Source organism: Phaenicophaeus curvirostris, chromosome 1, assembly GCF_032191515.1.
Source record: "Phaenicophaeus curvirostris isolate KB17595 chromosome 1, BPBGC_Pcur_1.0, whole genome shotgun sequence".
NCBI lineage: Eukaryota > Metazoa > Chordata > Aves > Cuculiformes > Cuculidae > Phaenicophaeus > Phaenicophaeus curvirostris.
In genome coordinates, this window is record NC_091392.1 from 201,680,407 (window position 1) to 201,697,161 (window position 16,755).

Below are 16,755 nucleotides of genomic sequence, written 5' to 3' on the forward strand. Positions count from 1 at the left end.
AAATGGGCCTCTTCCTTAACATGTTTGATCCTCTTTTTATACAAAACATTTCTTGTCTTTTCTACAGATGAAGTATTTAGAGGACACGAGCCTGGGCAAGCGACAAATAGATCTGTATCAGCAGCAGATGTTGTCTTATATGGGGTTAATCTAGTTCTGCCTCTAATGTCCCAGGATCTGCTGAAGGTAAGTATGTTGTCACACTTTAGACATAGCTGCTAAAACACGTAAGCTTTATAGTAATGAATTCCTAGAATTCAGTCCTGTGTGCCTTCCACCTCTGTAAGTTGGCTTTTCTAGGCTTTTTAAAATGTAAATAACTGTTTGGTAGTTCTAGATACTGTTTTAAAAGAAATATTGTAAGCTGAGAAAATGTATATTTAAAGGACCTAACCAAAATTTTTTTCTTAAAGTGAGCATGCAGGTCAGCAGGTACCTGAGATGTGGCTTGTGGAATCCTTTTTCTGATAGTGTTAGAAATGTGATAGGAAAGCGTAAACAGTGATATTACAGGGAAAAAAAAAAAGTAATTCTGGGAGCAAGTCATAACTGTTTTCACAATACAGCTGGCTTTTGTATCTACAGCAGCTTGTCAGTAGGACAGTAAAATACAAAACAATGGAATGGCAGCATTTCATGGGGTCGTGCCTGTTAGTGTTCTCCTTACATTTCAGGAGTAGTCTCCTGATTCAGTCTCGGTTGTCCTCTCTTTAACATGCTTTCCCATCTGGCAGCGCTTGCAGAGTGCACGAGCTACGTCCATTTTAGATGAAACTGAGTCAAAGGATGTACACTAGGAGCCCTTCTGTGGTGCTCCAAATGCTCTTGAGGCTTCTAGCTCCACAGGACTAGGCTTGCTCATGTCTGAAGTAGAACTCCTTGAATTTGTATTGAGCAGATAAGATTCCCACCGTCAACTGTTTAGCTTTTTTTACTGCACCACTGTGTTCACTAACAAAGCTGTAGCCATTCTAATGACTCTGAAGTTGTCTACTACCATTATCTTTTATTAAGGTGGAAATTGTGTCAGAAGAATGTGATTCTAAAACTACCCTGTTTTTCTTTTGACAGTTTCCATCCCTGTGTAATCAATATTACAAATTAATCACTTTCATCTGTGAGATATTCCCTGAGAAAATTCCACAGCTTCCAGAGGACCTCTTTAAGAGCCTAATGTACTCACTGGAGTTAGGAATGACATCGTATCCTTTATAGAGCTTGGGAGCGTTTAAAAATCCGAGTTGCTTTTATCAGGACATACTAAAAAGCTGATTCTTTTTTAGTTTGCTTTTTTCCTTTCCTAGCAATATCTATAATAATATATAGGTAACTGCCTCTCAAGTCATTGAGAGTTTTGCTGTAGTGTCTGGTGAGACTCTAGCATAAGCTGAATTTCCTTTGACTTGTGTTGCTTGAATGCAGCCTTTAAGTGGTCTAGCATGTAAGTTTTTTCTGGCAGCCATTCCGGCCTCCTCCATTACTTCATTTCAGAGCGTGTAACTTCATAAGCCTTCAGCTGGTTTCCCGAAGCCATTCCTGAATTAGTTTCTCAGCTGGTAATACAAAACACTGCTGCTGTTCTACTGGGCTGGCTCCAGAGCATTTCCTGTCAGGGTGCCAATGGGCTCTCCCTCTCCTAATGGGAGGACCATTTTCACTAATCTGTGGCACGTGTCAGAAACAGATGAGCTTGACCATAAGGAACTCTTTCTGAAAATGTTATGTCAGAGAGGGTTATGTTACCTTAGGGCATGTAGCTAATAAAAGAAGGCAACAAAGCTGGAATTCTTTTTTTCCCCTTTTTCTAATTTTTTTGATTTAATTTTCTTCTTACTAGCTTTATAGTAAAAAAAAAATCTTGGGTCATACAGGCAATTAATATATATTTTCTAGTGACACAACTGTGAAATTTTACCACAATTTAATTGAAATCTGACTTTTATTCTTTAACACCCATTATCAGAATGAGTTCAGAGGTTTGCCAGCTCTGTCTGGAGGCTGTAACACCATTAGCAGAACAGTGTGCAAAAGCACAAGAAACAGACTCAACCCTTTTTCTAGCAACAAGGCACTTTCTTAAGGTAAGGCATCTGTCTTTTGTGTTACTTGGGTTTTTTGCATACAGGTAGCATCAATAGGCCAAACAGTGATCATATCTGACTGGGTTAATAATAGTCACACATGTGGTAAGAAGCACAGCCTGTTTACTTAAAAAAAAAAAAATCATTTTAAGAAAGAGAGCATGAAGGACTGGAGACATTGGACTACAGTACAAAGGAGAATGGAGGCACAGACAGGGAGAGGTTACTTCTTATGAATCAACAAAAGACCTGAGCCTCTGACAATGCAGTTTATATTCATCCCTGCTCTGCACGTGAGCTCTAGAGTGAACCCAACTGACAATTTTAGCAGTTAGTGTGAAAGCTGTGAAACAGAAAGCTTCCACAGTTGTCCGAACTGGAAGCTGGTAGAGTACTAAAACAAGAGACAGAAAAAAAAAAGTATGATTGGGAACTAGAAAGAAAATGCTGTCATTTACTCAGTGTACCCGATGAATTACACCTTTTCTTAATCCAGGATCATATTTAGTACTTTTCCTTTTAGGACCATCCACTCTATCTCATTGAATTTTGGAGTGACCTGGTAGCAAACAGGTTCCTACTAACTGGGAACAAAGTAATTGTGGAATTTGTGTGCTTGCCTTTTGGTTTTGTAGAGACTTCATTCTTCCTTAAGGCATCTTTTCTTACCAAACTGATTTTCAAATTTCTGGGGATTGCTTGTTAAATGCACACATCAGCCAACTGAGAGAATGAAAAACACCTTATTATTGTCTTTTATATTTCTTCTATATTAACATAGCTTTCTGCCTTTTCTCTAAAATTCCACTTAAAATTATAATACTGTTCTTACTATTCTGTTCCCTTGTTTGGTTTTCTGTGAGCTGTAGGAGCCTCTAAAACTTGAGGAAAAAGTGCCTTGTTTTTATTCTGGAAGAGCAAAAGCTTCTTCTATTATTTCTCTAGCATAAATGCAGCTTTTGGTGAAAAATAACAGCTGCTGTTTCTTGCTGAAGAACACGGATAAATCAACAACAGGTTTCAGTGCTTTGAGATGTGAATTTGTGCTTTTAAGCCAAGAATCAGCTTCTAAAAAAACTTGACTTTCCGATTACTGATACCTAAATTTAAAAAAAGAAACAACAAAACAACCAACAACCTTGGATGTTTGTAATTGTATGTTCATTATTATTATCAGAAGTGAAGATAAGGTTCAGTAGCAAGTATTGGTAAAATGTAATAGAAAGTTAAGTTCCTGCTTCCGTTACTACTCCTGTTTTTTGATTTCAGATGGTCTTTGACATGCTGGTACTACAGAAGCACAATACAGAAATGACAACTGCAGCAGGTGAAGCATTCTACACATTAGTGTGTTTGCATCAGGTATGGCATTTAGACACTTAGACCCTGAAAACCAGTCATTTGTTAAAGGAGAGTGGTTAGTTACTGTGTGTCTGGCAAATCATAGAATCAATCAGGTTAGAAGGGGCCCTTAGGAGGAGGTTTGTAGTCCACCCTCTTGCTCAAAGTGGAGTCAACACTGAATTCGGATCAGGTTGCTCAGGACATTTTCCAGCTGTCTTGAAAACCACCAAGATGGGTATGCCAAAGGCTCTCTGACCAGCCTGTTGAATGCTTTATTATAGTTATAATTCATGTGCTTTCAGTACCTGCCAGGTAATCTTAGTGGCACACCACTGGATTCGTTCAACATCAACATCCTTCATGTGTTAAGGATTCCAAATCTGGGCATGGTATTCAACGTCTAATCTAACCAGTGCTGTGTAAAGACAAGTAATAAATACAGCCCAGTATGCTGCTAGTGTTCATTGCTGGCAAGGCACACTGCTAACTTGGTTAGCCTGTTGCTCACCAAGATGGACCTTCAGGTCCTTTTTTCAGCAGAACTGCTCCCCAGCCTGTCTGTTCCCAGTCTGTATAATTGCAGGGCATTAGTGTGTTTCAGCTACACAGCTTTGCATTTGTCCTTGTCGAATTTCATGAGGTTCCTGTTAGTTCATTCCTCCAGCCAGCCTGACTTGGTGTCTGAGTGTCGATCATATCCTTGAAAGCACTGGCGACGCTCCTCAGTTTGATTTCATCCACAGACTCGAGGAGAATGCATTTCCTCTCCTCCTCCAGGTCACTGACTATAATAGGAGAAGGCTCAGATGAGTTCTTGATACCACTTGTAACCAGCTTCCAGGCAGAAGATGAGCCATGAGCCATTAACCAGAGTGCTTTAGAGGCTGATGATACAGGTGTGTTCCCACTCACGTAATAGTTCACCCATATAGACAATAAAATCTCCGCTTGATTACAAGGATCCTGTGCAAGATTGCTAAAGACTTGCTAACATCAGGCATCCACTGCTTTCTGGTCATCCACAGATGCAGTCATTTCATCACAGAAGATGGTATGATACAGCCTTGCTAAATCCATGCTGATGTTCTCAATCTGTCTTTCTCATGCCCATAGATAGCTTCCAGGAGTACTTGCTTCATGATTTTGTTGTTGAAAGATGGAAGAAACCAATCCTGTAATGACATGAGTCATCTTTCAGAACCCTTGGATGATGGATTCAGTCAGGTCTTATGGGCTTGCATGCATTAAGATTTCTCAAGAAATCCCTGGGACAATCCTCTTTTCAAGGAGAAGGGGGATAGTTCCCCTTCTTCTTGAACCCTTTCTCTAGTCATAAAGGTCTGGGAAAACCTGTCAGTGAAAACCAAGGCAAAGAAAGCATTGAATATTTCAGCCTTATCTTTTTGTCTGTTATCACTATAACACCTGCTTCATTCAGCAGCAAGAATCGTATTTTCTCTGTTCCTTCTTTTACTCTTAATGTACTGGTAGAGGCCTTGTTGTCTTTGATGTCCCTCACCAGAATCAGTCTTAACTGAACTTTAGTTTTCTGTCATTATTCTTGTCCGGACAATATTTCTGTTTTCATTCTTTGTAACTGTCCCTGTTTCTGTCTCCTGCACGTGTCTTCCTTGCGCTGGCCTCCCTGCTTAGCTGGGTCAGTGTCTTGACCGCTGTTGTTTTCCTCAGTATCTGGACAGGCCATTCTTGTACTCTAAAGAGATTGTCCTTAAAGACCTGTCAGGTCTTCTGGCTCCTTTGATCTTCAGAGCTCTCACCCACAGGATCCCGCCCTCTAGTCTCCTGAATAAGCTGAATTTTTCTCTCATGGTGTCCAGGGTCTATATTTGGCTTCCCTGTTTCCTTGCTCTCATCAGGATCCTGAAATCCACTATTTCATGAGCACCATAGCAAGGCTGCTGTTAAGTTACCACAGCCCTGTGACTAGCTCTTCCTAGCTGTGCGTAGCAGATGCAAAGTCACCCCTGGGTGGTGCATCTCCCTGACATTTGCTTGAATAATCTCTCCTAAGTCTGATCAGGAAATCGAGTTGCTTGAAGATGGCTTAGTCCGCTACTCGCTCTGTTTTGGTGATTTGCAACAAGCTCCCACCATGATGTCATTTTTATCTCCTCTCCTCTGATCGTGACCTGTAAGCACTCAGATTGTTGCCCAGTCCATAGAAAAGCATCTTTAGTTTGAGCTGCCCTTTCAGATAAATAGCAATCTTCTGTTCTGTTCTCCCCTAAATGGCTCTGAAGAGCCTCCATCTGTCCATCAGAGCACTCCAGTTGTGCCACCTGCGCCACAGCCTCTCAGTACCTGCAGTCATGTTGCATCTCTGCATCTACACACAGAGCTCTAGCTCTTCCTGCTTGTTTCCAAAGCTGAGTGCATTTCTGCACAGACATTTGAAGTTGGCCTCCTATCAACCTGTTTCATCCTTCCTGATGAGCACTCTTAAATCCATCCCGCTTCCTTGTGTGCTACTCTTGGTCTGTGTCTCCTCACTTACCTACAAGCTGTTACCACCATGCCCCAATGTGCGCTTTCATAAAGCCCTTCTGGCCAGGTTGACATGCCTTCAAGCAAAGATGTTTCTAAGCTACTTTGTCATATGGATCCTCTCACTCGTTAGCAGCCCTTATCTCTCAAAGGGGGATTGGTGATCATGTGGGACAAAGACCTTGTGACACCCAAGCCCTTCACCAGTAGAACTGAGAGGCTGCTGTCCTGGCCTCTGTGTCCTTCACCCTTGCTCCCAGAGCTCAGTAGTTTCTCTGGACTTGCACCGAGTACCCCTTGGCAGTGTCACCTTTAACGTGTTTTCTTTGTCTTCTGTTTCTGTCTAAGTAAGTATGAGAGTCAGTAGGAAACTCTTCAAAAGGAATCAAAGCTCTCTGTCCCAGAGAAGGGAATTTAGAAAAGGGAAAACCTGCAGGAGATGGTTTGTACAGCATGAACATGGGGCAGGCATGAAGAAATGCAAAATAAGAGCCAGAAGGCACTTTGAAGGGTGGATGTGAAAGTTTTCTTCTTACTCTGCACTGCAAAGCACGATGCGCGGCTCTGAGGGCTTCTATAGCTTTACTAAAAAAAACTGGTCTGATTGAAGGACTTTATCTGGTTTTAGAGGCAGGTGAAAGGCTGCAGGTCTGTGGTTGCTTCTGGTACGGTAGGTAGTGAAACTCGGTAACAGGTGGAGAGGTACTGGTGCAGCCTTGATTCTGGATTTTGCCGTGACGAGAAAAGTTGTATATACTGTATCTTTTTTAAGTTAATGAGATTTTTGTTTATTTAACAGGCTGAATATTCGGAGCTAGTTGAAACATTGCTATCAACTCAACAAGATCCAGTAATTTACCAGCGGTTAGCAGATGCCTTCAACAAGCTTACTGCAAGCAGCACTCCTCCTACACTGGACCGTAAGCAGAAGATGGCCTTCTTAAAGAGTTTAGAAGAATTTATGGCAAATGTTGGTGGACTTCTCTGTGTAAAATAAACAACAAAACTCTATGCCTAATTTAGACCCTTTCTGCAAAATGCACTGAGAAATGCTGAATGCTGACTAAATCTTGTACCTGTCTCTGGGTTCTTTGCAGCCATCTCAGATTCTAGAGAGCCTGGAAGTTTGAACATAACACAGTGGAACAGGAGAGGTCAACTTTGAATCAGCTTCTGCTATTATGTGTTAGCTGCAATCTGTCATACTTGTGTGTGGGAGAGAATGAAGAGAAAATTTGATTTTTTTTTCATATGTGTGCAAATGGATATGGGCACAATGAAAAATAAATGCAGTGCCTTTCCCCCTGCACTGGTTTAAAATGAGTGGCCAGATAAATGTCCAGATTTCTACTCAAAATGATGTTAGAGTGTGATGCAGATACATATAAAGCTCTAACCAGTTTAGCTGATTTTAAGCTTTATTTTTCCTCTCTTAAAGTTTGAGCTTGTGTTCCAATGGGAAAGAAAAACCAAATGGTATTTTAACTTGTTTTCAGTTCTGTTTTTCTACATCAACCTGACATTGCATGGTTAGTGGAATGCAGGTTTTTACATTATGTTCTGCTGCCTGAAGTTCGGGGGTAGGGGGAAAGGTGTATATTTTTGTTCTCCTAAAATGAACTTCAGGAGCTGTAGCCATTTCATTGCCTTAATTTAAAGTGGAGGGAAGAAAAAAAAAAAGGCTCATGTACTTTAGGTAAGAAATTTAAGGCAAGATTTGACTCTTCAGAGTTGGTTTAGGCTGTTGGCATTAAGCTGCTGTATACCTGTTGCAGCCCTTCATGTTGACGTGTCATTTTGGAACGAGTGTCTAATGCAAGGTTCATGTGTAGTTTTACTTTCAGTATCTGTTTTGAATCACACCCGAGTTGCACCGACTGCAATGTATTTCTACACTGAACTGTTTGCTTAAGCAATAACAACTCAAAAGCTGTAAATTATGGGCAGGTTTTTTTAAAGTTGGGGCATTAGCTAAAACAATTGGGCTAGAACAGGGCCATCAAACCCTTTTGCTCAAGGGCCATATTTGTTTGAGTCAAAAAATATAATTGGGATGTGTAGTGCTGTGGGGATTCTTGGTTTTGCTGAATCTAGCTCCACTTGGGCAGAGTGGAGACTCCCAGCTGCTCTGCTCTTGCTTGGTTCTTTGTATCAGCACTTTAGCTCTTAAGACATCAGAATATAGTGCCCTGAGTATAGGAGACCAAAAAGGGACACCAGGACATGAATACAAAAGCAAGATCTGCTTTGTCTCCGGTCAGGAGCCAGAGAAAACTGTATAGTAAAGCTGATTTCTGTGGAAACACTTGGAGGCAGAAATGGGCCCTTTTCAAGACCTCTGCTAGATTATGCTGTAGAAATATACCATGTGTTTTCAAAATTTATATAAAATGTACAGTCCTACACCTTTACACGGCTGTGTATTATAGCATCGTTTGCAGCTCTGCTGTTCATCTCAAAATTATCACAGTAGGCAGAATTTTTAAAAGACATAAATCTGTAATACTGTGCTATAAGTGATCTAAAGCTTTTTTTTATTATTTAGTTTAAACCCTTACCTGTTTCCAGCATGGATTCACAAGGCCAAAAATGCCATCTCTTTATTATGCCCTTTTCTTTTAATTTATGTGAGAACTGGGATAGGGCAGATTTACATGTTAAAAAGCGACCATAAAACTTTGTTAGATAACATACCTTCCCAATTAGTTTATTTCTAAGATAATTTGTGGAGTATTTTAGAACAGGGGTATTGTTCTCACTTTTTTTCTTGAAACTCTAGTGCTTTTCTTTAAAGGACTTCCTGTCTGTGCACTTGCACAAAAGGTGGTCCTGGCAGATCCTTCTGGTTTTAAATTCTTCTGGTGGCTGATTATTTTTTTTTAAACGTACCTGGATTTTGCTGTGGTTTTGAAACTGCTTCTGGAGTTTCTCTGAGTTTGTACATTGCATGGGGCCGCAGTTCTGAAACCCCATTTTTTTTCAGATGAAGGGCATTAAAGCCTAGGAACATAAGTGGCAGCAGGAGTTGCTAGTTTGTCATGATGTACGCAATGTCAAGTATCAAGGACAAAGAGATCATAGCAAATACCTTCAAATTTTTTGGATCTGACTGAATAACTGATATACACAGTCACCATTTCTTTTATAACTAGCTCTGTCACTATAATTTTCTTAATCCTGAAGCTGGCTTACTATTTAAAACTATTTATTAACTTCAAAATATGCAAAAATCCTCTTGCATATTGTGATTAATGAATGGGAACACAGACTGAGTTATAGTATTCAGGACAAAGTAATGTGCATACCCATTACTTTTTTTATCAGGCCTTTTGTGTTGTAACAAGCAGAGACACAGAATCTTTTGACTATCGAGACATCCTAAAGTACGAACACATTCACAGACTGGTTTTGAAGGTTGCTTAAAACTTTCTTTTGCCCTTCACTTAAAATTGATATTGAATGTTAGAGGGAAACTGTCCTAGTTAGGTTTTTTTGTAATTTTCATGCTTGATGTTAATGCTAGACAACATTCTTCCTTTCTTGTTCCTTTATTTTTCTTCCATTCTCATATATTCGACAGGGATCTTTCCATGCCATTTTTAAGTTTCTTTTACAGCAAATGCTAAGATGTCTCTGCTTAGTGACATCCATGAAATTGTTGCAAAAAGATTTGGAAATAAATTTAATTCATGTTCCTGCTGGCTAGGTGGCTCCTTCTACCTAAACTTAGTTTGGCTTCTATATCTCCTTAAAGAAAAGAAACCAAGAACTAAATATTATTCTTGAGCAATCTTCCACATCTGCAGTTGCTGTAAATCTAGAGGCAAAAACTCATTCAGGTCCATAGGAAAGACTTATAGACCATATTCTGTGAACACTGAGAGTTGGCTCTGCGTAGGTGTTCTGAAATTTCTATAGCATCACTGCATCGATTTTTTTCATTCAGTGTGCAAAGTGAAATAATGGTTTTTAAAATGCACCTGTTTTTTAAAGGGGGAAAAAAGGCAACTCAAGCTGAATTACAAATGCTGCATGATATAATTGTAACAAATATATTTGTCTAGACTTTTTTTGCTAAAACAGATGATTGCTTCAGTGTTTTCATTCTGAGATTAGAAATCAAGTAGCTTATTTCCCATTTTGCCAACTCTTTCCCTATTGTAATTGCCTGTTCTGCTGCTGGCATAAATAATTTACTGTTCAACATAAATTTTTCAGTGCTGGCAGACATGACCATCTAGTTGTATCATGAAATTCAAGACCTTCCTGGAAGCACAGACATGTGAACAGGGAGAAGTGGATGAGTCTGACATGAAAATCACTTTCACGTGCATATTTGCCTTAATTATCTTCACTGAATTACCATCAGAATATGCTACTTATTGCCCAGAGGTTTGTGTTTCACTGTTTAGTGATCAAGGGCTCACAGTTTTCCTCAGGAACGAGAAACTTGTTTTCTCAGCATTTCCAAATCCTAGTAGTTGAAAGAGAGGGGTTTGAATTAGAGTAATCTCTTTGACGGTGCGTAGCACTCACTAAAGCCTCAGTGTTTACTTGGGTAAATCCCTTTTATATCTAAGCCATGTAGTTCTAGAAAATAAGCTTGCTCAGAGCAGTCAGTCATTTAAAATTCTTTAAAAGGTGAAGCAAATTCTAATTTGTGATCTGTAAAGCTATTGAAAAATACAAGTTGTGGCATTTCTCTTGTAGAAAGCTTCTAGTAACTTCAGATTTGGTTAAATAATTGCATAAGAAAGGGTGGTTTTTTATGGAAGTAGCTTGATGAATATAAGCGCAGGAGTAGGAGCCAGGCTCCTCTAGTTTTGTATCAGTTTTTCCACTGGATCCTCTGTGGCCATTGGCAAGTCACTAGAACTGTGTCATTGTTAAAATAGCGATGATGCCTTCCTACCTCACAGGGATGTTGTGAGGGTTAGCTTATGCCTAAAAAATGCATTGAGGATCTGAGATGCTATGTAAATATTAAATATTTTAATTTTAGGTTTGTGAGGTGTAAGATTTACTGTAATGAAAAAAGATTTTCATAATTTTAAAGCCCAATAGAGGCACCGGTGGTGCAGTTTCCCCCAAGACTTGCCTACTGCGGCACAGTGATGCTTGCTGTAAATTGCACTTGATTCAATTACAGCCCGTTGAGATGGTGGCTTCTTAAATAAGATTCTCCACCAGTGTGCCTCAGTTCTGGTCCACACAGTGAGAGGACAGTTGCTAATTATTCAGGCTTTGGTGCCTCCACTTGTGACAAGTGCCACTTGTAGTGGTAGGGGTTTTAGTTTGAGTTGGGTTTTTTACACTTTGTTTCAAGGAACAAACACCACTTGCTTCTCCTATATCTGTTCCAGCCACTCAGTATAACCAAAGCCTAACAATAACAAGTAAAATTTTAAAGAGCCAGCCCTGTTTCCTCCCTGTAAATTTGCTATTAATATAAGTAGGTTTGCCCTCTTTGCAGTAAATGAGATTAATGCTTTCTAGTATGAATTATGAAGCAAATAATGAAGTGTGATTTGTGCTGGAGCTTTAAGCTCTCATCTGTCTTACAAAACCCATTTTTCAAGACTAGATTTCTTGGGGCCCTAGCAACTGAGAAATAAGTAACCCCTGGCTTCCCTTTCTTCTAAGCAAATTAAAGTAGATTCTGCTTTTCCATTTCTTCTCTTTCCCTATCCTGCTCATCCTGTCTTTTTAAGCCATTCTTACAAAACAGTTGGAAGACCCTTCTAACCTCAAGGAAAAGATACTACCCATGTGATTTTTTCCAATCTACTACAGCTTGATACTTGAAATTTAGAAAATCCTTTCTAATAGTATTTCCCAGCATATTTCAATCTCCTGTTGAACCATTCTGGAGTTTATAATTAGGAGTATTGTCCTCTTTTATTTGTTCCCTTTGTGCAAAATAAGGAACCTCCGTGCAGTGAACACGCAGTTTGAAGGCAATAAATGCCGGTACTGCTCTTGGTCAAGTGTGTAAATATTATAAATGTATAATTTGGTACTGTGTTGAGTTTATATATTACAAATGCAGGGATTGAAGTGCTAGTTGATTTCAAGTATTGTTTTACCTGTACAGTTGAAGATACGAAGTTGCATAGAAATATTTCACCATCTGTTGCAATAAGACTTGGGAAATGGCTGTGTAATCAAGCCTTATCACAACTGGATTTTCAATTTTGAAATGAACATTTTGTGTATTTCTAAGATCCATAAGCAGGAGGAGGATAAAATTGTTTTCCACTAAAGACTTTTATTATTTTGTTTTGGCCGTGTTTGATTTGTGTGCATTCTTGTTTCATATTTTTCTAAAATCTCACCTGTGTTGAATCCCTGAAAGTAGCATTTGTTATAGTTATTATAGTAGAAACAAAAATAGAGCATTATGAAACCTCAGGCTACACATTGTGCTTTTTGACTACTGTGAATGTACAGTAGTTCCGTTAAAATTCATAGGGTAGTTCAATTTACATTGGCACTTAGGAAAAAAAAAAATGGGATTAGATGTGAGAGGAGTACTTCACACTGGGCTACAGTTACCAGATGTGACTGTGAATATATAATAACATGAATCTTTTCCCCGGTCCTCAAGACAAAAGTTTATTGGTAACTTTTCAGGTGGCAGTTACTGGTGGTGTTGCTTATCCAGAAGGAATAGTGACACCTGGGTTTTGAATTCTTTTCATGTAGGTTTAATTTTAAACAGTTACTGATGATACCTGGCGCAGAAATGTTCTCCAAGCTCATAATCCCATAAGTTTATAAGCCCATGTGACATCCAATAGTATGTTACTTCACGTATATCAGAAAAGTTCAGTTACAGGCAGCAATTTCTGATGATATACAATACAATTTGGATGAACTAAAGCTATTTTCTATTATTCCCCTCACTTTTTCTTAAAAAAAAAAAAAAAACAAAAAAGGGAGGTAGGGGAAACTACAAATCCTGAAAGTAAAACTATGCGACAACTACAGCGATGACACAGCTTGCTAAATGTCTTGGCTGTAACGTATCACTAGAATTGTACTGATTCCAGAAGTAGAATTATTGCAATTATGTCCTCATATTGGTCTGGTTTAGTTCACTGAGTGTTTTGGTAAAGGATAGAAACATTAAGGTAATTAGAGCAAATCTCTGGAAGCAGCCAGTAAGATTAACAGCAGCAGCATATCCAAGAGCCTTTAATGTAGAAAATGGAACTATTCTGCTTTACTTTCATATGAGGTCTGGAATAAACTTGAATGATTTGGGTACAAAGCCTTTATTCACACTTGTTTGTCTAAGTGTACACACAACCCATCGATTCTGCCTTTTATGAATTTACATTTGCTCCAGTTGTGAGTGGTGGAGTTGGTGGTGGGTTTTTCCCCTTCACTGCTCTGCCATGTGTTATAAGCAGAAAAGTAGGAACGCTTAACCTTCCAAGTGGAATTTGGTCGTTCAACTGAGAAGGAGGTTGTACGTGAACTGGAAGAGGAGAACAAAGTAAAAAGTTTTGCAACCTTATGTGGAGAAAACAACTCAAGCTAATGTGTAAGAAGAAAAAGAAATCCATAATAAGTGTTACCCCCTAACTCGGTAACTGTGTCTTCCTGATAAGGATTAGTAAAAGCCTGACATTTCGTCGATGCTTTTTTGGGGAAAAGAGGAAATGCTGTTTTGGAATTGTATGAAATGCGCTACTGTTTGTGTGGGTTTTGATTATTAAATAATAAAATCTGCTCTATTTTGGGAAACATTCCAGACATCCACATCTCTGAAGAGAACACTGATGTTACCCACTGTGACTATGTGACTCATTACTAGTTTTTCTCCCATCTATATTTGAATCTCCCGGAACAAGTATTTTCACCCCAACATCTATTGGATGTTACCAGATTTGATTTTTCTGACACTGCGTTGCCGTTGCAAGTTTGAGTAAGGCAGAGCTTTTGGGTATGATGTACCTTCCTTTTTCTTCCCCTCTGTGTCTGGCCTATTGTTGGTGGTTGTGAAGATGTGAATGCTTGATTTGCTTTAACTTATTGCTTTGGATGATGCAGTTTGGGTTTGTGGCATATTTGAACTGCTTCCAATCTATGTTTGGTGTTCACTGAATGAAAGTCATCGCTAGACTCCAACACAAGTGTTGGACTTGAAAGCCTCATTCATAAAACTCGGTTTCATAAGTTGTCAGGACGTTTGCTTTAATTTTAGAGCTGCACTGATGCTTCTAATGGTCTTCTGTTCATTCAAATGATTGTTGTAACTCAGAAAAAACACCCAAAGCCAAACCCCCTGCCACCACACTGTGGAGTCTTTAGGAAGATCACTGATGTCCTCACACAAGATCAACACTACTTTGGGGAAGGCTTACGTTCTTCTGCCACTTTAAGGAGAGACTGAAGTACTTTTTGCCTGCTTTTAGGCTGTTATGCACTTTCATGATTTCTTAACAAACTACTGTTAAAAATGTACTGTATCATGGATTTTTATAAGCGCACATGTATTTAAACAATTCACTCAGCCTCAGGAAAGCTGGAAAAATCGGATACCTGTTTTGTATCATGGTTAAAATGTTTGTTACCTACATCTCTTAAGATGGCCAGATAATGTCTAGATCCTGTAAGTAACTACTTAAGATACCAGTATAGTCTGTAAAGGAAGGACAGTGTAATTTTACTCCAGAGACTGAGAAAATGGTATCCTTCTCTTATTTTTCTTAGAGAGAGATATATATATAGAGTCTGAATTGGAGTTTCAAAAGCGGAAAAACAGTGATAAACCCCATTTACTGTTCAGGAAAAAAAAATGTTTTCTTTCTTAACACTAGCTTCTTTCTATTTTCTTCCTTCTCCTTGAAAAGTGTGTGTGAAATAAGTGCAGAGGTATGTGTAGGAAAAACTGTAAAATCTGCTGCTGTACATAATGTTTGCTACTTGACTGCGTTTTCTGTTCCACTTTAATTTTACTGGTTTTGCTAAATATATTTTATATATTTTCCTTCCTGCTTCTTGTGATGGCAGAGTGATTACACCTGGGAAGGGCAGCAAGGGGGGAGCAAAATCAACCATGAGAAAGCTCTGGCCAGAAAATTCCATCGTTTGTATGTTAGCATGTATCCTGGGGCATTTTGGAGAGAACAGCATAATTGGGGGTGATATGGCGTGAAATCAATAGGGATATTAAAATGTACAAAGGTATAGATACTGTTAATTCTGTTTTCTGGGTGGATTATTCTTTTTATTACTTCTAAAATCCATTTAAAACGTCAACACCACTAGGTGGCATTAAGTGGTCACTCGACTAGAGCGGTTTTCAGTCTGAAGACTGAAACTCCCTTTGTGGTTGCTGAATTATTTCCAAGGGATCCACAAAGCCTTGCAAAATATATCATCGATCATGTACCGCTGTAATGTTTCTAAGATTTGCATTGCCAATAGAAAAAGAGTTGGGAGTCCATAAACTGTTTGAAGATGAGATCTAACTAATGTATTTGAATTCAGAGAGTAAGTGTAAGATTTTAAGAAGCTGACTGATTGTCTGTCCTACCATGGGACTCAAGGTCTTGGGAAACTGTGATGTACCTGGCCCGCAGAAATACCAAACAGGGCTCTAACGCATGTTTTATCGTGTATCTGTAGCAAAACTGCTTGGAATTGTGCAGTACGTGTCTCTTAAAAGAGGAGATGTTGCAGGTTGTTCCACAAGTGGAGTATTTCCACTTCTATTGGTTTTCATCTTCAGCAGTAGGATTACGTTGATGTTAACTTGATGTAATCCTTAGAATCATAGATTCATAGAATAACCAGGTTGGAAGAGACCCACTGGATCATCGAGTCCAACCATTCCTATCAAACACTAAACCAAACACTAATCCTTGCATGGTTGTAAAGCATCGTGTGCCTGGCTGCCTTCCGAATGAAGGTTCAGTTGTCTTGCCAGCCCTAACAATGTGGAGATTTGGGAGGGGGAAAGCTGTTAAGTTTTTTTTTAGACTTAAACACAACAGCAGAGATTCTACAACTGGAATTTTGTAGTTTGTTTTCAGATTAATTAAAACTGATGGCCATATAACTATGGATTGTGCTACAGCAAGGGGACTGACAAGTATAGACTTTAATCAGTAAAGAAAAAATACAATAGACTATAAAGCACAGAGGAAAACTAAAACACCAAACCACAAAAACCTTATGAGTAACAAGTTGCTGATGCTTCCAGGGCAGAACTATGTTTTTAAAGACTCTGTTTCATGTTCTGTTCCTGATCTGGTGCAACAGGGAGAACTAGGAAATGTGTTAATGAAGTAGCAGTGGTCTGTGTCACCAAATTCAAATCTGAGAGATGCCTGTGACACTGCTGTGTGTGGAGAGAGAGCTTAACTAGACATACCTTTCTACAAAAAAAAAAAAAAAAAAAAAAAATTAGGAAACAGTAAGACCAAAAGTTTAATAAATTTCTTGCAGGGTGCACTTCACACGTATTCCCATATTTGTGGCTGGTTTGTCCTCGCATCCCGAAGCCATCGCACTGCAAGATGTAACCTGTTTTGCTTCCTACAGGGTCACTCCAGTTCCTCATAAGCTTTTCTTCTTGAACAGTCTTGTAATGCGGGCTCAAGCAAGGTGTTGAGCTGTGTGCCTGCTGCCAAGTCACATCTGATATCATAATCTAAATACTGACGCCCTGCCCACCCCTCCAAGCCCCCACACAGCCATGTGCCCTGACGTGAGCTCTGTAACCCTCTGGGTAACCCAGGGGACTGTTGCTCTGGGAAATCTGGACTGGGAGTATGCCCAGTCTCCTCCATCCTCTTCCTATCAACCCTGC

General features: G+C 39.3%; 1 protein-coding gene across 2 annotated transcripts in view; it reads left to right on the top strand.

The window, feature by feature from the left end:
- Positions 1-12,209, top strand: part of XPO4 (exportin 4) — an 81,023-nt gene extending 68,814 nt beyond the window's left edge. For both annotated transcript variants that reach the window (XM_069883467.1, XM_069883468.1), the window contains 5 exons: positions 68-186; positions 1,072-1,202; positions 1,964-2,081; positions 3,351-3,443; positions 6,730-12,209. In XM_069883467.1, the coding sequence (XP_069739568.1) occupies positions 68-186; positions 1,072-1,202; positions 1,964-2,081; positions 3,351-3,443; positions 6,730-6,927 (659 nt within the window). In that variant the 3' untranslated portion in view covers positions 6,928-12,209. The remainder of the gene's footprint in view (positions 1-67; positions 187-1,071; positions 1,203-1,963; positions 2,082-3,350; positions 3,444-6,729) is intronic.
- Positions 12,210-16,755: the final 4,546 nt, after the last annotated feature.